The 20155-nt window shown below is 53.9% G+C and overlaps 1 protein-coding gene across 2 annotated transcripts; it reads right to left on the minus strand.

Moving 5' to 3' along the window:
- Positions 1-1192: 1192 nt before the first annotated feature.
- Positions 1193-18113, minus strand: CASP9 (caspase 9). 2 transcript variants are annotated; one of them, XM_039229109.1, is made up of 9 exons: positions 17926-18113; positions 14475-14868; positions 12281-12315; positions 11246-11422; positions 10729-10818; positions 9509-9656; positions 3531-3710; positions 2795-2904; positions 1193-1868 (listed from the first exon to the last, which is right to left on the minus strand). In XM_039229109.1, the coding sequence occupies exons 1-9, from the start codon at positions 18055-18057 to the stop codon at positions 1779-1781; spliced, it is 1356 nt and encodes a 451-aa protein (XP_039085040.1). In that variant the 5' UTR covers positions 18058-18113; the 3' UTR covers positions 1193-1778. The 2 variants fall into 2 exon arrangements, with proteins under 2 accessions (XP_039085040.1, XP_039085041.1); XM_039229110.1 differs by lacking the exon at positions 10729-10818.
- Between the last annotated feature and the right edge of the window lie 2042 nt (positions 18114-20155).

The following is a 20155-nucleotide window of genomic DNA, read 5'->3' on the forward strand; positions in this document are numbered from 1 at the left end:
TCTCTCACCCTGCTGCAGTGGACACCCCGGGACACACCTCCGTGCCCACCAGTCTGCTTATCTGTGCTGGAAAGCTGGCCCCAGCAGCATCACTGGATGATGGGGTCGGCGCAGTAAAATGTTTAACAGACACCTGCTAACCAGCCCCTGAAAACAAGGCATAACGGTGCCTTGCAAACACAGCACTAGTTGTTAAACCTTTGAGGCTCTCAATCCCTTCGAGAAACACAAAATCTCAGCACCTGCCCCTCTACACCTTCCGCGCATACGGTTTTCAGGAGTTCACAGGCCCCCTGCTCGGAAATCCAAACAATTCCAGACTAAGACCCTCCCCCCCCTTTACAGGAAGTCCCCACCAGGTCAGTGAAAAGCTGTGATAACATTTTTGCCTCCTGAACACGATTAGGGGATTAGGGCACCTCAGGTAAGGACCACCTGATTCACCTGAGCCGGTGAGTACAGAGCCCGGAAGCAAAGAGCAGGGAAGGTCCAAGTGCAGCTGGCCCTGCAGGGTTAGCCTGAGTGTCTCCTTGTACGCGTCCTGAAGGTGACCCCGAATAACTAACCACCAGAGGCCCCCGGGACTATTTCACGCTTGGAGAGGTCACAGGCGGGGAAATAATAACCAAGCGACCAATCCGCGAATCACGGCTTCGTGAGTCTTCGCAGACAGGCCTCACGTCCAAGGCCCTAAACGCTCCAAACTGGCCTGGGTCAGGATCACGTACACTTCAGGGGCAGCCTCGGGACTTCACTTCCCCGAGGATGCGGCTCCCGGCCCCGTCGCCTTCCTGGGGTGGGGTGGGGTTCACTGAGAGTAAGAGGTGGGGAAATGTTTCCAAAAAAGCAAAAATCCCCTTTATAAGGAAAAACAAAGAGTTGGAGCAACATGAAGGGGGGAAAAGTGTCCATATTCACCCAAAATTTTTTTTAATACTAGAACATAAGAAAAACTGATCATTTTTAGGGGCGCCTGGGTGGCTTAGTCGGTTAAGCGTCCGACTTTCACTCAGGTCATGATCTCACGGTTCGTGGGTTCGAGCCCCGCGTCGGGCTCTGTGCTGGCTGCCAGCTCAGAGCCTGGAGCCTGTTTCAGTCTGTGACTCCTTCCCTCTCTGATCCTGCCCTGCTCACGCTGTCTCTCTCTCTCTCTCTCTCCTAGAAATAAATAAAAAAAAAAAACACTGATCATTTTTAAAACTTCATTTAGGATCTGCACACTCCAGCTGTTTAGACTCCAGGAGCCCCACACTTGCTGATTTAAGAGAGATGCCAGCTTGTTTGTAACCAAAGGTTCCTATAGATCAGTGGTTCTCAAGTGGGGTCCCACCAGGCAATGTCTGGGGATATTTTCGGTCGTCACGACGCAGGGGGAGGTGCTACTGGCACCTGGGGGTAGAGGCCAGGGAAGCTGCTCGATATCCCACCACGCACGGGACGGCCCCCACGACATCGGGCCCCAGATGTCAACCAGGCTGAGGTTAAAAAGCCTTACTCTACAGAACACACAGGGGTCACAGGCCACAGCCACTAGCCAGGGAACAGGCCACTGGTGAGAGTCCTGTGGTGTCCTGCTTTTCTTCTGCTCCTCTTCCTCTGTCGCTGGTCCTCTGTCTCCAAGTTGCAAGCTGCTAGGATCCTGTCCGCCCCTCGTGGAGAAAGAGCAGGCCCCCTACGAGCCACAAACCCCGTCCAAGAGTGGCAGCCGCCATTGTCCGCCGCCACTGGGCCCGGAGCAGGAAGGTTCTGGGGCGAAGGGTGCAGGGGCCCTGGCCTCATTACATTTTAAAGAAAAGCTTTTTCCGGAGGAAGTTGAAGCAACCAGGGATCTGCTTGTAAATCCCTTTCTGCGAAACCGCATTAGCGACCTGTGAAAACAGGGGCACAGGGGGGTCCATGAGCTCTCTCGACGGAAGGAAGGATTCCAGACAAGGGGGCAGGGGGCTGTGCCAGGGGTCGTGCCCGGAGGTGACCCTGCATTCGCTTCTCCTTTCTCCTCTGGTCTGCTCGGCAAAGCACAGAGCCAGAGCCTCCCAGGAGGAAAGTGGGGTCCCAGCCCTTCTAGATCCTTCTCATGACACAAAACACCTGAGCAAGTGGGAGAGGCCCATGTGTGCTCTGAGGCCCTTGAAGAAAGCGGGTGCTCTGGGTGGAATTTCACTGAGTGAGGCTGGGGCCTGATCAGACCATCCTTCCCACTCTCCCACGGGGGACCCCCAAGACAAGGGGATATACTTGAAGGTCAAGACTAGAAGACTACAGTGGCGCCTGGTGGCTCAGTCTGTTAAGCGTCCGACTTCGGCTCAGGGCATGATCTCAAGGTTTGTGGGTTCGAGCCCCATGTTGGGCTCTGTGCCAACAGCTCGGAGCCTGGAGCCTGTTTCAGACTCTGTGTCTCCCTCTCTCTCTCTGACCCTCCCCTGCTCATGCTCTGTTTCTCTCACTCTCCAAGATAAATAAATGTTTTTAAAAAACCATGTTTTTAAAGACTAGAAGACTACACAGTGGGTGCAGGCCCCACGACCCGCCTTCAGGAGCCGTCCTGCCCCGGCACTGAGGACTGGCTCTGCCAGTGGGGACCCCAGTATCAGCCCAGGAGCTCAGACGAGCCAGGGAAGGCAGCCCTCTGAGTAACGGGCAAACGTCACTGTAACAGTTACAGCCACAGCAACAGCAGCCCTCACAGCAAGCCAAGGTGCAGAAGACACCCCTGGTTTGGGACTGGGGCCCCGCTCGCCCCCACCGCCCCTCCCAGAAGCCTCCCCTCTCTTTCCCGGAGGAAGGCAGCGCTCACCCTGAGCAGGAGGGTCTGCAGGTCTTCAGAGTGAGCCCACTGCTCGAAAACACCATCCAGGGTCTCCACGTACCAGGAGCCGCTCCTGGTGTCCCTCCAGGAGACAAAACCTTCGGAAGCAGAGAGGCTGAACTTCACCCGGGAGCCGCGAACACCCCACCGCCCATGCCCAGACGGGAGCCACCTCTGGACTTGGACGTGTTCACACACCCAGCAGTAGCTGCCTGCGTCTCTGCGCCCTGTCCTGTTCGTGACCTTCTTTCGTGGTGGTTGAGGCCACCACCACCTCGGGACTTCGGTCCTGATTCCTGCTTTCCCAGCAAGGAAACCAAGGCTCCGAGAAGTTAAGTGACTCACCCGAGGGCTAAGAAAGAAGGAAACGAATGTCCGTCACACCTGCGATATGCCAGGCACCGTGCTCCGTGATGTACTAGCCACCTTGCTAATCCCCATGATGACCCCTGAAGTACGACTGCTCTTTCCCATTTTAAAGATGGGAATACTGAGGCAGGGCCAGGACAAGGGTGAGGCAAGTGAGGCCCACGAACCCAAGGGCACAGGCCTCCTTAAATTCTGCATCCTAGCTGAGGCTCAGAGAGGCGAAGTAACTTGCTCGGGGTCCCACAGACAGCAGGTCACAGAGCCAAGACCCACCCCCACGTCTTTCCTTAGCAACGCGGCTGCTTCGAGGGCCCATGAGGGACCCACCGGCTGGGCGGACACCTGACATGCTCACCTGGGAAGGTGGAGTAGGACACAAAGATGTCACTGGGTGTGGGCAAACTAGACACGGCGTCCGGCTGGTCAAAGATGCCTGGGCCTTCTTGGAACGGGACAGCGTCTGGCTCGGGGTCACTGCCAGGGGTCCCGTCTTCGGGGGATGTGGAGGCCACCTCAAACCCATGGTCTTTCTTCTCTGTGGGAAGCCAAAACGGACACCTCTCGTCCCTGAAACACCGACCGGAGCCCCTGCTCCTCACTTCTCGGCGACACCCAGCCCGCCCCAGCTCGAGACCACTGGGTTCCCTCCGGAGCCTGGGGGCCAGTGCTGAGCAAACACCAGCAAGAAACAGAAACCGAAGCTCCACTTTTTACTAAGACAGAAGTTTTGCAGATTCATTAGGTAAAAATTGGGAAGGGGGTGCAGAGATTTTTTTAAAGCTGTAAAAACAAGGGGCACCTGGGTGGCTCAGTCTGTTAAGTGTCTGACTTCGGCTCAGGTCATGATCTCAACAGTTTGTGGGTTCGAGCCCTGTGTCGGGCTGTGTGCTGACAGCGAGCTCAGAGCCTGGAGCCTGCTTCGGATTCTGTGTCTCCCTCTCTCTGCCCCTCCCCCATTCAAACTGTGTCTCCCTCTCTCCCTCTCTCCCTCCCTCCCTCCCTCCTTCCCTCTCTCTCTCTGAAAAATAAACATTTGTTTAAATGCTGTAAAAACAAGTTATGAGCTATACGCCCAAAAGAAGTAAAAACAGAAGTTCAAACAAATCCTGGGACAGCAAAGTTCACGGCAGCATCAATCACAAGAGGCAACAGGTGGGGACAGCCCAAGCGTCTGCTGACAGATGAACGATACACAGAATGGGGGTGCAGACGGCCAGTGGAATTTCATCCAGGCTTTAAGAGGAATGAAGTGCTGACACCTAGTGCCATGTAGACAGACACTAAAAACACGCTGAGCAAAAGAACCAGATGCAAGAGGCCCATTCATGGGAAAGGGAAAGACCCAGAATGCGCAAATCCATAGAGAAGAAAGCAGGTGAGTGGCTGCCTGGGGTTGAGAGGAGGCGGGAAGGGGGAGTGAGCGCTGAGGGGAATGAAGTTTTAGTTCAGGGCGATGAGAAAGTTCTGGCATCGGGGCGCCTGGGTGGCTCAGTTGGTTGGGCATCCCGACTTCGGCTCAGGTCATGATCTCACGGTTTGTGGGTTCGAGCCCTGCGTCAGGCTCTGTGCTGACAGCCAGCTCAGAGCCTGGAGCCTGCTTCAGATTCCGTGTCTCCCTCTCTCTCTGACCCTCCCCTGCTCATGCTGTGTGTGTGTGTCTCTCTCTCTCAGAAATAAATGAAAACATCAAATAGAAAATAAAAAAAAACGAAAATTCTGGAATCAGGGAAGGGTGATGGTCACACAACACTTGTGAATGTACTCACTGCTGCTGAATTCTATCCCTTGAAAATAGGTACAATGGTCAACTTTATATCATTAAACAAACAATTTATTCAGCCTTAAAGGGGGGAGGGGTGCCTGGGGGACTCAGTTAAGCTTCCGACTTTCGTTCAGGTCATGATCTCACAGTTCGTGGGTTTGAACCTCGTGTTGGGCTCTGTGCTGACAGCTCAGAGCCTGGAGCCTGTTTCAGATTCTGTGTCTCTCTCTGCTCCTATCCTGCTCACGCTCTCCTCTCCTCTCTTTCTCTCTCTAAAAAATAAACATTAAACAAATAATAAAAACCCTCTATGTAAAGACATCTGTGGCCATTGGAGCCAAAAACTGGATATCATCTAAATAGGCAACATTAGGGAAATGGCTTAGTGAGCGCCTATCACTAAACCAGAGCGTTATAAAGCCACTTGAACCAGCAGCGATAGGGACCGCGGAGACGTGAAGAAACGTTCCCGGGATGATGCTCTGTGCCCGGGGGGCCACAACCCAGAGGCTAAGAGGCAGAAATGGAGGTAGCTGTGTCAGGCTTGCAAGATCCTGGATGACTTCTTTAGCCACAGTTTCTGTCTTTTCCGTTTTAAAATCCGAATTTCCCCAAAGCAGCAGCAGACTTAGAAAACAGGGGTCAGGGCAGTTCACGGGCCACACGCAGCTCATGGTGGGCGGGCCTCGGAGGCAGAGCTCGCTGCGGGGTACAGTGGGCTATTCCAGAGACAGCAGCTAAAAAGAGCTTCTGTAAAAGCGGAGGACAGGGGCGCCCGGGTGGCTTAGTCGGTTAAGCGTCCGACTTTCGCTTAGGTCATGATCTCGCGGTTCGTGGGTTCGAGCCCCACGTCGGGCTCTGTGCTGACTGCCAGCTCGGAGCCTGGAGCCTATTTCGGAGTCTGTATCTCCCTCTCTCTCTGACCCTCCCCTGCTCACGCTGTCTCTCTCTCTCCTAGAAATAAATAAAAAATATTAAAAAAAAAAAAAAAGCGGAGGGCAGAGGGGCCTGGAGGGTTCCTTGGGGAAGGGCTTCTGCAGGTGACTGTGACCCCGGCTCTGCTGGGACAGGGAACAGTCCCATGGGAGGAGCAGGTCAGGTAGGTGCTGGGCAGGAGAGTAGGCGGGTCTGCGGGGCTGGATGGGTGGGAGAGAGCAAGGGGGGAGGGAGGTCACAGGTCACCCAGAGAGGCTGGGCTCCTGCCTGCAAGGGGCAGAGACAGCACAAGGGTGGTTCTTTTTTTTTTTTTTTAATGTTTTATTTATTTCTAGGAGAGAGAGAGAGACAGCGTGAGCAGGGGAGGGTCAGAGAGAGAGGGAGTCACAGACTGAAACAGGCTCCAGGCTCTGAGCTGGCAGTCAGCACAGAGCCCGACGCGGGGCTCGAACCCACGAACCGCGAGATCATGACCTAAGCGAAAGTCGGACGCTCAACCGACTAAGCCACCCAGGTGCCCCAGGACAAGGGTGGTTCTAACCCCATAATAATAACCCCAACACCTGTGGGCCTCTCACCCCATACATCTGACTCGGACGCTTGCTCATCTGTCTTTTCTTCTCACAGCTAACCTTCCACCCTACATGTGTCTGCCTCTTCCAGGGAGGCCCCCGAGCCTGCAAAGGGGGCCTCCGAGGTCTTTGAGAGCTGGGCTGTTCCAGTGCCTACCCAGGTCCCTGCCTCTGGTTGTTCTTTTGGTCGAGAGTCCGGAATCTGCCCTGGGTGCCTGGGAGGGACTTGCCCTAAAACAGGGGCAGGGACGTGAGATGGGGGCGGCAGGGGGATCTGGGGCACTGCTGTGGGGGAAGCGGCGCGAGGAGACAGCGGTGGGCAGAGGGACCGCCGGGGGAAGCCCGAGAAAACACGGTGGGACCCGCGAGGGGGAATCTGGGAGGGACGGGAATCTCCATTCCCGTGTCCTCCTCATCTGACAAGCAAACCTGATGCGAAAGCCTCGCCCACGGGGTTATCCGTGTCACACACTGTTTGTTCTTAAAGAGACCCTCAAATGCAAACCCCTCTGTAAGGCAGACCGGCTCCCCCGTGAGAACGAGCACACCGCAGGATTTATCAGCATATAAAGTCCACAACCACCGTGACACACTCTTCCTCCTTCCGCCTTCTCAGAGTGATTTCTAGAAGTCCCAAGAGGGGTTGCCCCAAAATGAACGGCGTGGGCTAACAGACGCCAAGGGCATCGCCCGATGCCAAATCGCACTGCCTACTCGCTGGCGTTCCATGCCCGCACTACTCACTTTGAGGCAAGTGTGTCTGCTCCGTCCCGGGTATGCACCCCTCCCTCTTACAGGAGGGGTGCACCACCTGTCAAAGGATTTAAAAATTGCTTTAAGCTGTAACGACAGTGAAGTTGACAAAAGCAACACGAGGGTCACCAGACCCCGGGGCTGACCTTCAGATGGCGATAACCAAGAGGGCACCCCGAGCGGACAGAACACTGGCAGGGACTGCAAGCCCTTCGGCATTTCCGTTCTCAGCACCGCAGCGCCCCCGTGTGGCCACAGCGTTGCACACAAGGTCAACAGAGCGCCGGGGGCTGAGCGGGGTCCACAATTCCGAAGGCGGAATCAGAGTCACTGCATTGCAGCTTTGACATCGTGCTCCTCCTGCTGAGTTGGGCTTTCTGCGGTGGGGGGAGTCTACGTTATTTTAAAATGTTGCTCATGTGATTCTTCTATGGTTCTGTTGCAAATCAAATACTCAGAATGAACGTAAGATGCAACGGTGGCAGAAGCTCTGTGCCAGGTGTGGGGAGACCGGACGGGCCTAGCGCTGCCCTCAAAGAGCCGACCAGGGGATGAGGCCACCTCACTACAAGGAGAAAGCGCTGTGACAAGGGAAGGACAGGGCTGTACAAACACAAGGACCCGCTAACCCTGACTCCGTGCTGGGACGGGGTGTTTAGGGAAGACTTCCCAGACACACAGACACTGAGCTGTAACCAGAAGGATGGATGATTAAGAGTAGGCCCCAGAGGGGCACCGGGCCGGCTCAGCTGGTGCACATGACTCTGGATCTCAGGGTTGTGAGTTCAAGACCCACGTTGGGTGCAGAGATTACTTAAAAGTAAAATCTGGGGATTTCCCCAGAAAGCAGTATCCCAGCTCACCCTTCACCCACGGCTCCCTCGCCTGCTTCATCTTTTACTTGATTCATACGGGAAAGGACCACTCGCTCCAGAGTAACAACAGCACCTGACAACACATTCTGGGTCATTAAAAAAAAAAAACAATGAGCTAGGAGAGGATTTCTGCAACTCCGAGGGCAGTGGCCTCTGCAGCTTCCTGTTACTGGAACTCGGAGGTAACTCGCTGGGGCTGGGGAGGGCTCTTAGGTGACACGGGGTGCTCTGGGGTCAGGAAGAGGGGGAGGGCCCAGGTTTGCAGTTATGAAAATGAGCCAGGCACTGGGTTCACGGGGATGCTAGCAAGTGTCTTCTGTTATTATCCCCACTTGCCAAGACGTCCAGAGATTAGCTGGCCAGTGTTTGCGCAGGAACGAAGTAGCCACCAAGACCAAACCTGGTGTTCTCAGTCACTCATGGCTGAGTTATGGGCACGGGCCACGACAGTGACTTGATACAGCAGCAGTCAAATTATAAATTCCTGGGGACAGAGACCCTGTGTGGCTAGTATCTCGAACACCTAACACACAGCCGTGTGTAGGCAGCAGATACGCAGTAAACGCTTATCAGATAAACCATGTGACCAGAGCTCGCTCACCTAGACAAGCCACATCCCCTCACGTCAACCCCACCAGCGTGGAACAGTATGGGACAGATGAACACTTTCAGAAGATTATGCTCAAGGTGCCCGTGGCGTACGTGGCGCCCCCTTGGGGCCGGCCGGAGAGCTCCGTGGGTAACAGTGCAGAGCCGGCGGAGGGACAAGGAACTGATGTGTCTTTCGGAGAGAGCCCTGGGCAGCTGGAACGCCCTGGCACAGGATTCCCAGTGTCCCCGACCTGTGCCACCATGTCCCATAATCCAGAACACACAGTGTTCCCTCTTCCTTCTTTTTTTACTTTATAAGAAAACCAGGGAATGGTGATGTGGGACTTAGGTTTAAAGTCAGGGCATATGGCGAAATTACAGAGGATCCAAATGGCCCTTAAAAGTTACTGACACCTCCAGTACTTGGGCCTTTGGAAATTCTAATAATTAGTTTAGCTCTGGCCTCCCCTTCTCTGGGCTAGTGGAAAGAGCGTCTAGTTAAGAGAGGTCAAGAGAATGATGAGGAAAATGAAAGGGTTTTTTTTTTTCCCTGTCCTCTGCTTTGTTATTGCTGAGTCCTGGAGTGGAAGCTGCTAGACCCAAATGAGCCCGAGGCTACTGCTCGGTGAGACGGAAGCTCTAACCTCCACAGACTGGACGACACTGGGGCCTGCGCTAACCAGAGGCAGATACTGCCGTTTGGACAAAGGGATCGTGTCTGGGACCCTATGGCTGCCTGGACAGACCCCTTGGGCATCATGAGGGGCTGCACGGAGGAGGAGGCAGGGGTGGCTCCTTTTCCACAAGAGTCCCCTCCCTGCAGGGAGACTGAGGACCTGCTTACCCCCACCACAGGCCTGGATGAAGAAGAGCTTGGGCTTCCCTCTCAGGCTGGGACAACCGGTTCCATTGAAGATGTTCACAATTTTCTCGATGGGCACAGGAAACCCATCTGTGCCATAAACAGCTCCCGGGAACTGACGGTGGCTGGCCTACGAGACCAAGAATCCTGGTTACAAAACCAAGTAGTTGGAGTTGGGATCCAACACACTGTTCAGAGGCTCTGTGAGCCCCAGCATGTAGAAGGCCCCAGCCAGGGGCACGAGGCTGGTTTAGACACAGGTTGGTTCTCGAAGGGCCCTGGTCAGCATCTATTCCAAGGGTCTCACATGCCTAACACAGCCTAACAGGGGAGTGCCAGCCAGCTTCTTCTAGATCAGTGGCTCTCAGAGTGTGGTCCCTGGACCAGAGGCATCAGCATCACCTGAGAACGTATAAGATCTGCTGATTCCTGGGCTCCACCCCGACCTAAATCAGAAGCCCCAGTGGTGGGGACTGGCAAGGTGGTCTTTCAGGAGCTTTGGATGCAGCTAAGCATTGAGACCCGCCGCTCGAAGCCAGGTCTTCTCAAACTTTATGTGTTCAAGACCCTGTCAAAGCACAGGCTCTCCGCGAAGAGGTCTGGGGCAAGGCCTGAGAGTCTGAATTTCTCACGATTGCCCAGGGAGGCCTATGCTGCCGCTCCAGGGGTCACGCCACAAATGAAAGGGGGGCAGTCCCTGCCCAGGCCCGACTCTTGCTCTGTAAGGATGTGGCCTAGTAAGGCCAGACCACTGCGGGTTTTCAGCTTGGAGCTTCTGACCTGTCCCAATGCTCAACTGGAAATATGAGGAAGCTGAGGCCCAGGAAACAGGAGGCAGGGCTGGGCCACGATGACCCAGCACATTAGTGGCCAAGTCCGGAGTGGGTCCCGGTGTCTTGACACCCAGCCCACAGCAAAGTGCCTGGGACAACGCAGGACCGAGGCAGGAGCCGGGAGCTCCCAGGTGCTGTGCCCGACTCTGAACAAAATCCGGGCTGGGAGCTGGGAGCGGAATTCGTCTCCTCCCTGCCTCTCCCAGGAGGGGTATCCATCTCCTCAGAGGGCCGGATGGCTCCCAGGAAAACAGCAGGAGATAGACAGGACCCCACGGCTCTTCCCACAAAGCCGAGGGCGTCTTGGACCCCGGAAGGGATGGGGCTCCTTCCTGGCCTCTCAGCGCCAGTGCTTGTGGGCAGCTTTACCTGGCAGCCGTGAGAGAGGATGACCACCACGCAGCAGTCCAGGGCACCGTGGTCCCGCCGCGCCAGCTCCACCAACACCTGGACCATTTGCTACAAGGTAAGGTCGCCAATGAGCCAGACCGTTGATGGATCAGGTCCCCATCGCGGGACTTGGGGACCAGACAGAGCCCTTTCCCTGCTCCCAGGACAACCACTGCGGTAATGACAGTCCTAACAGTCAGAGTAGCCACTGTTCTTGGGGACAAGGTGCCATGCTCGGGGGCGGTTCACAATGACCCCAGGAGGTGAGTACTGTTTCTGCTGTGTAGACAAGGAGACTGAAACTCAGGAGTCACACAGCAGGAGGGGGAGTCCGCAACCCAGGTGACTGAGCCTGCAGCTCCAACTGGTACCCACGCTGCCTCTCCTGGGCCCACGCGCCTAAGGGCTGGTGTCGGGGAGTCGCTTGCTTTCGGGTCTCTCGCGGGACACTTGCCCCACCCCGCCCCCCATCCCTGACCACAGGCAGCGGCCGTACCCTGGCCGTCTGGTCGTGCTTCACCTCCACGGCGAAGCGCAGCAAGGAGAAGCGCCGCTGCAACTTCTCACAGTCGATGTTGGAGCCGGTGCGGGCCGTGAGCCCGGACTTGGGGCAGAAGTTCACGTTGTTGATGATGAGGCAGTGGCCACAGGGGTCCGCGTTCAGGACGTACGCCTGCCCAAGCATGGGGACCAGCGTCAGCCGGGGTCACGCCGCACTCCTCGGGAGAGAAGGCGAGCCCCAGGTGGGCACCCCCACAGCAGACAGTCTGGAGAGATGGGACAGAGCACGGGGCCTGCACCCAGCATTCCAGGGCCGAAGCAGACAGACTGCAAACCAGACGGGCGTAAGCACGCACGGCAGGATGTGCAAACAGGCAGCTCGGGAGAGAGGACCCGTTCCCACAGCAGCATTTGGCTGAGAAGTTCAACCCCCAGAGCCATTCACCCCAAAAGGACCAGACAGATTGTCCCATCCAGGGAGCATCTGACAACCATGGGGGGGAGGGGGGGCTTCATCGGCCAACTTGTGCCCAAGTCCACCCTCAGAGCGTGGACACCACTTCCGAGCCGACGGGCTCCCCTTCTCCCTTGGAATCCTCCCTCACAGCAGCCTGTTCTTTTTGTCACAGTACTTAACACGATTTTGATTCAGATATTTCTTTGTGCAACTAGCCTCTGCCAGGCTGATGGCTCCGCAAGGGCTAGAAACACAAGGGGTCCGCCCCCAGGTATCCCGACAAGGAGCCCAGGACCAGCACGCAGGAGTCAAGCAACAAATGCTGCGAACAAGAGGGAGTGACTTGGTCCCACAGCCGACTGTGAGGCCTGCCTCACGCAAGGTCTGGGCCCCTGGCTGGATGGGACAGTCCGCTCCAGGAAGAGCTGTGCCAGGGGCAGGGAGCTGTAGGGGGCCTGGACCCTCTCTCCCGCTGGGCTCCTGACACACTGGCAGAGGGAAGGACCTGGGAAATGTGCAAAGCGGATGAGCCCAAGGCCAATGCAGCTGGCCCCGAATCCCATGAAGACTCACCAAATCAGCATTTCGCTTTGAAATTTCCTGAGCGCCTGGAGAGAGAGAAAAGGAGAGAAAATGTGAATGTCTGACCCAACCAGAGCAGGGCAAGGGACTTTGGAAACAGAAGAGCAAGAACTTGGGACACGTCGAGCACTGTTGGCGGGAGTCCAGGGGCACAGCCACCTTGCAGAACTGCTTAGAAGTTTCCAATGAAGTTAAACACACACCTAGCCTCTGACCAGCAATTCCATTCCTGGGAATATACCCAAGAGAAAGGAGTGCAATGGGCATAAACAGAGCCAGCCATGGATGATCACTTAAAGCCTTATTCTTCATCCCCAGAATTAGAAACAAGCCAAATGTTCACCCAGAACACTAACGGACAAACAATTTATGATAAAAGCCAAGGAACACTGTGCAGACTGAAAAGGAAGGAGGTACTGATGCATGCATTGCCACGGACAGCCACAAAACACTAGGCTAAGGAAAAGAAGCCAGAAGAGTGTATGCGATGTCATTCCATCTGTACAAAATTCTAAACCAGAAAGAGAAAAGGGAAGTTCCGGAAGCACAACACTTCCTGTCTGTGGAATCCATGGAGCCCCGCCCCCAGAAAGTCCTCAGGAAATGTTTGCAGAATGAATGAATGAGTAAAGGTGGTCATTTTTCCTTCAGTGTCAAAGGAGTTTTCATTCAAGTAGCAAGAAGTCAAATGACCCCCCAGCTTCTAAAGCAGTTAGGACTTTTTTTTTTCTTAAACAAAGAGAACTTGGTGGCTCGTTTCCAAAATCTCACTACACCCCAAAAAATATAACTATCATCCATGACTGAAAAATTCATTCATTCCCCAAATTAGTAGTGTCCATCCATAAAGTGAGAAAAGGACATCATCAAAATGGCTGAGTAAGTTTTCTACTGTCTTCCTCAACAAAGAACACCAATTTTGACATCATCCACAATTGAGACCATCTTTTTGGAAGTCCAGGAATTCAGCAGAGAAGTTCCAAAACACTGCTGGTGCAAAAAAATCCAAGATTGGATGTACTGAAGAAGTCCATCAACAAGGAGAAGAGAAGTTGACTCCTCCTTCAAATGCAAAGCCAACACATGACTTCAAGAAACATGAGAAATAAAGGAAATAGGACCCCCCGCAAAGAAGCACAATAATTCCCCAGTCACTGACCCTAGAGAAATAGAAATCTGCAATGTGCCTAACAAAGAATTCAAAATCACCATTTCAAGAAAGCTCCGTAAGCTACAAGAGCACACAGAAAGACAATTGAATAAAATCAGGAAAACAACACATGAACAAAACAAGAAGTTTAAAAGATAGAAACCACAAAAGAAGAACCAAATAGAAATACAGGAGCTGAAGGATGAACTGAAAGAAATGCAACAGACAGCATCAACATCAGACTGAATCAAGCACAAGAAAGAATCTGTGAAGTAGAAGACAACTCATTCGAAAGTACCCACTCAGCAAAGAGAAAAAAATAGTGAAGAAAGCCTACATGATGGGTTATCATGAAAAGAAACAATCTATGTATTATTGTAAACCCAGAAGAAGGAAGAGAGGGAGAAAGGGGTAGCAGGCTTATTTAAAAAAAAAATAATGCCTGGGGCGCCTGGGTGGCTTAGTCGGTTAAGCGTCCGACTTTCGCTTAGGTCATGATCTCGCGGTTCGTGGGTTCGAGCCCCGCGTCGGGCTCTGTGCTGACTGCCAGCTCGGAGCCTGGAGCCTGTTTCAGAGTCTGTGACTCCCTCTCTCTCTGACCCTCCCCTGTTCACGCTGTCTGTCTCTCTCTCCCCTAGAAATAAATAAAAAAAAAATTAAAAAAAAAAATTAAAAAAAAAAAAAATAATGCCTGAGGGGCACCTGGGTGGCTCAGTCGGTTAAGGTTAAGCATCTGACTTCAGCTCAGGTCATGATCTCACAGTTCATTGAGTGTGAGCCCCACACTGGGCCCTGTGCTGACAGCTCAGAGCCTGGGAGATGCTTCGGATTCTGTGTCTCCCTCTCTCTCTGCCCCTCCCCTCCTCACATTCTCTCTCTCTCTCTCTTCCTCAAAAACAAATAACATTAAAAAAAAATTTTTTTTTAATTAAAAAAAAAATGGCTGAGAACTTCTGACACCAGAAGAGATCTGGATATCCAAGTTCAGTAACCTCACAGTTCCAACTCCATACCAACCATTGTCTTGGTACTCACAGATCTCACTGACTGGTCCAGAACCAATGTCCACTGGCCTAGGCACCTCTGGCCTGAGAACCTCCGGCCGGAGCTTGGCTGGCCAGAGCTCCTCGGGCCCCAGCACCACTGGAGTGAGTTTTCCCCGAGTCGGCTTTGATGGATCCTGCTTCCCTCTGAGCTCCTCTGGTTTGAGGCCCATTGGTCCAACCATCACAGGCATGAGGTCCAGGGGTCTGAGGGCCTGTGGATTCTGCTTTTCTGCTTGCCGACTCGTTCTCAGTAATGAAGCCAGCGCATTCTGGCCTGTGTCCTCTAAGCAGGAGATGAACAAAGGAAGGGCCTGACTCCCTCGGGTCTCTAGATCTATGACGAGCTGCCTGGCCTGATCGCTCCGGGATCCTGAGCCTGCATGCTGTTTGGAAAGAAAGGCATGGCACTATTATCCACACAACTTCCTGTGAGTCTCATTGTGTCGTCCCCCTCCCCCGACAACACTTCCCATCCAATCTAAGTCTAACCGGTCAGGCACGTGGGCAAAAGTGGAGCCTTCAATTACACTGAGTGTGTAACTATCCATTCAGTGTTCTGGAGGCATCTCCTACGAGCCCAGCACCGCGCTAAGTGGTGAAAATACAGCAGCGAACATTCTCAGTCCTCAAGAAGCAGATACCTAGGGGGGAATGCAAACAGACAAATCAACAGTGACACACCAAAGAGAGAAGTGCCAGCCGGGAAAGGACCCCCGGAGGGTCCAGGGCCATCCAACTTAACCTTGGGAAGCCAGCGAGGCCTCCAGGAGGGGATGTCTTCACTGAGACCCCGGGGAACGTTAGGAAGTGAAAAGTGAATTCAGAGAAATGAGAAATGTAAGCTGGAGGAGGAAACGGCAGTGAGGGAGGAGGCCTTTGTGCAGTCGTGTCGTGAGAGCTGTGAGAAGCCACTGAGGACTTTTACGAAAGTGACAGAGTCAGATGTGCCTTTGAGAAAACTCATCCTGGAGGCAGGGTAGACAGTGGAAGGGTGTGAACCACAGCGGGGTCAGGTGGTGGCAACGATGGCGCAGCAAGAATGGAGAGAAATAAGCGGACAGACCAGAAAACTAAGGAAGGAGGGGGGCGCCTGGGTGGCTCGGTTGGTTAAGCGTCCCACTTCAGCTCAGATCATGATCTCACAGTTCATGGGTTCAAGCCCCACGTCGGGCTCTGTGCTGACAGCTCAGAGCCTGGAGCCTGCTTCAGATTCTGTGTCTCCCTCTCTCTGCTCCTCCCCTGCTCATGCACTCAGTCTCTTTCTCCCCAAAATAAACAAACATTTAAAAAAATTTTTTTTATATAGGGAAGGAGAATGCACAGAATTTGGACATCGATTGGGTGGCCTGTGACGATGCAGGAAAGGTCGAGGTTAACACATATCGTGATGGTGGGCTGGTCACCGACACGGGGAAAAGGAGGAAGAAGCTGATGGTCGCTAACTGTCCTTTGAGACCCAGCTCTGGCCAAGTTCCTCGGGACCCATGGGAATAAAACATCGCCCTCTCCTCAAATATCCTACAGCAGCACTGTCCAAGGGCACTTTCTATGATGATAGAAATGTCCTTCATCTGCTCTGTCCAATATGGTGGGTATTAGTGACTCCTGAGCATTTGGGTCTTACAACTGGGGAACTGAATTTGCTACTTTTTACTTGTTTTTTAAACATTTATTTATTTTTCAAAGAGAGACAGACAGACAGAAGAGGGAGACACAGGACCTGAAGCAGGCTCCAAGCTGTCAACACAGAGCCTGACGCGGGCTGGAACTCACAAACTGCAAGATCATGACCTGAGCTGAAGTCTGCCACCTACCCAACTGAGCCACCCAGGTGCCCCCGTGAGTTTTCTATCTTATTTAACATTCACTACTTCAGATTTACACTTAAATAGCCACCTGTGGCTAATGGCTATTATAGTGAACAGCACAGATCTATAATGTCACTGCAGAGATAATCCTAACAGCTACATGCCTTTCAACATTTCCTGCTCACAGTGAGACAGACCCCATGTTAAATGCATCATTTCATCTAGTCCCCCCTCAATAACCTTACGCGGTTAAATTACAATTATCCTCGCTTTACAGATGAGGGAAACTGAGTCCCAGAAAGGCACTGCAACTTGCTAATATGTAGCAAAGCCAGGAGGAGGACCTAGACCCCCACACGTCTCAGCCAAACCACGTGTGGCAAATGGCAGCCTGCTCCTCATGTGATAGTACTTTAAAAATCCAAATTCGTTACTAACATCTAAAATCAGGTAACTTAACATCAAAAGCAGGATTTTCAGCTTCTCTTTAAATAACGTGAAAGATCTGGAAACACAGAGCCAGCATTCTGGAATGGCCATACTGAGCTGGAGCTGGGGGGCTGCACAGCGTAGCGCCCACCCATTGGGCCTCTGTGTGCATCTTTATTTGTAACGCCTGTGAATGTATCTGAAGGCAAGGAAATGGACTCAAACCATTTCCACTACTCAGTTCAGGCCACAGAGCAGATTCTCATGAGACTTCTTTTAATATTATTCACTGGTAATTTTTCACATGACACTTATCCTATTAAAGACTTCCTCACTAGGTCAGGCGGAGATCCTGGATAATGCAGAAAATGTACAGTTGGTCTGCAAGCAGCCCACAGGGCACTGGCCAGAGGCCTCCAGAAAGCCACACGCACCCACTGCCCCTCCTGGTCAGAAATACCTCCTGGACCCTCCTTACCTCACAGGCCTGTGACCAGGGTCAAATAAGACAAAGACATGAAACTGTTTTTAAAGAGAACCTCACATGTTCACTTTTTCTCCACTACCTGCATCAGCACCCTCATCTCTAAAACCCTTTAGCAAGCATAAACTCAGCACAGGAGGGGCTGGCCAAAGAGGACAGGGCACAGCCAGCTAAGCCCTCACTCTGGGCCTGACGCAACAGTGTTCCACATCCATTCTCTCCTGTACCTCTCACGATACGACTGTTGTCCCATTTCACAGCCCAGAAAACTGAGGCTCACAGTGGATTGATGACTTAGCCAGGGACACAGAGCCAGGTAATGTGACACACACACACCCCCAACCACCACCAGCTGGGTGCCCTGAACCTCCATGCCAGCAGGTAAAACACAGGCCCCCATCCTGGCCAGAAGCCCCGTGCTCCAGCAGCCAACCGTGCACGCTGTGTGCTGGGCGTGGGATCGCTAGCAAGCCCTGGAAGAGGTGTTTGGTATTGCACGGTTCCGCTGGGCGATCTGGTGCGCTCAACGCCGGTAGGGAAAAGGGAGGTCCCACAGGATGGTTCCCCAAAGGGGATGGGTACTGGGGGCACAGGCGGGGAGGGGAAGGCGGGAGCTCGGCCTTCAAGGCACGCTGTGCCTTCCGCAGCCACCTCCGCGCGGCCTCGCTGACCCCCGCCGCTCCGTGAACGCCGCGCGCGGCGCGCGAAGCGGGGCGCACCTGGATGTCCTCGATCATCGCGGGCGTGAAGAGCTGGCGGCTCAGCAGAGCGTCCCAGAGCGAGGCCACCTGCAGCTCGCCGACCAGCCGCACCCGGCACTGCCGGAGGAGCCGCCGGTCAGCCTCGTCCATGGCGGCCCGACGGCTGGGACCCCGGCGGCCTCGGTCCGCTTCCTGGCCTCGGCCGCGGCGCCCCGCCCACCGCCCAGGACCCGCCCGGGCACCCGCCGCCGCGACGCGCCCCGCCCCCGCATCGCCCCTGGCCCCCGGGTCCCGCCCCAGGCCGGCACCGCACCACTTCCGCCCGCGCGGCTCCGCCTCCGCGGCTGCACCGCCCCCCTAGACGCACCCCGCAACCGGCACCGCCCCCTGGGGGCACCCCTAGTCCGGGCAGTCAGCCCCTAGCCAAAAGGTATCACCACTCCGCTTTTACAGAAATTCGGAGGGGGCGCGTCGAGAGTGGGGGTGGCGGACCCTAGGTAGGTAGTTCAGTCCGTTTAGTGTGGTTAAGTGTCTGAATTCGGCTCAGGTCATGATCTCACGGTTGGAGCCCTGCATGGGGCTCTCTGCTGTCAGCGCAGAGCTTGCTTGGGATCCTGTCTCCGTCTCTCTCTGCCCCTCTCCCACTAGCGCTCTCGCTCTCGCAAATAAATAATAAATAAATAAATAAATAAATAAAATCTTAAAAAAAAAAACCTCGGAGGGGGTTATACTGCTGGTAAGAGGGACACCCATGCCTCGGGCCATGGTCTGTCCAGCCCCATTCAGCCCCCGCCCTGGTTCAGTGTCCTCTAGTCTCCTTCCCGCGGTGATAAAACCATAATTCTGCCCCCGCCCCGTGCCCAGATCTCGTCGCTTACTGTTCCAAACTGTCCTGTCTCATCCAACCAAGCCCACATCCCAGGATCTTGAATCCCCTTCTTCCCTCCGTCCCACCCTAGCGCCTCCCACAAAGAAAAAAACAAAAGGCAGAAATCTCTCCTAAACTCCCAGTTTGTACAGCTCATTTCCACCTTATGGATAATTGCTCCTGTTTGCTGAGCATTTGCTAAGTCCCAGCCATTGTGCTAGTCATTTTACATTGTGTTATCTCACTTATCCTTGACTACAATCCTATCAAAGGAAGAGCAAAAACTATCCCCCCCCCTCATTTTACAGATGGGGGACGCTGGGGCTCAAGGAAGTGATGTATGTTCAAGGTCACAGAGCAGTAAGTGGCTCAAGGCCGTTAAGATTTAAACCTGAACCTGACTCGAGTCTACCTTAGAATCCATTCTCCTGAGCATCAAAACCTCAGCCCCATTTATTCATTTATTCCACAAACATTCTTGAGGTCCTGTCTGCGCTGAGGTCTACACGGGCGCCCAGAAGATACAGGTGAACAAAACAGAAAGCCCTGCCCTTGGAAGCTTACATTCCAGTGGGAGGAGTAGACGGTGAGCAATATAAAGAAATAAAAGATACAGTGTGTCAGGGATAAATGCAAAGGACATTAAATAAACAAATGAAAACGGGGGGACGGCGGATAAGAAATCTCTTTCTTTATATCCCCAAGGATACCTATATCATTGGCTCAATGAAAGTTTACCTCATTCATCTATGAGTCTCCCCCCTCCCTCCCCGCCACAAACACACCCATTTCCCGAGCTGAGGGCAGTCCCTGGCACATTCTACGGCAGAGGTCGCTTTGGTAAAGTTTAGGAGTCCTGGATTCTAGGCCTTGGGCAAGTCCCTGCCCCTCTCTGGGCCTCAGTCTCCCCATCAGTTTATGGAGGAGTTGGACTAGAAAGGGTCCCTAAGGTCCCTTCCAACTCTGACGCTCTAGGATTCTATGAATAGGGTTAAAGAAAACAGGGACCAGCGATTGCTTCCCCACCCTAGCAACTGTTGCTATACGAGGGCCATCTCCTGGTAAGTTTTGAAACGCCTTCCTGGATCGGGGAGGTCTATGGGCATCCCATCATGCATCGCGACTTCGCCTCGCTAGGAAGCACGTTTTGTCCTCTTTGGTCACGATCATCCCTTTGGATCCAGCCGACGAGCGCGCCGCGTTCCTATGGCAACCACGCCAGGTCCACGCGCGGACGGCGGGTAGCAAGGGTCAAAACAGACTCGCTAAGCAGAAGCCCTCGACCTGTTCTGTCCGTGCCTTCCGAGCGCCGAGCCTTTAAGTGTCACGTGACCCCCTCCGCTCGTCCCCGCCCCTTTCCCCTCCCCAGGTCCGGGCCAG

Source organism: Hyaena hyaena, unplaced genomic scaffold, assembly GCF_003009895.1.
Source record: "Hyaena hyaena isolate Hyena2069 unplaced genomic scaffold, ASM300989v1 scaffold_35, whole genome shotgun sequence".
In the NCBI taxonomy this organism is placed as follows: domain Eukaryota; kingdom Metazoa; phylum Chordata; class Mammalia; order Carnivora; family Hyaenidae; genus Hyaena; species Hyaena hyaena.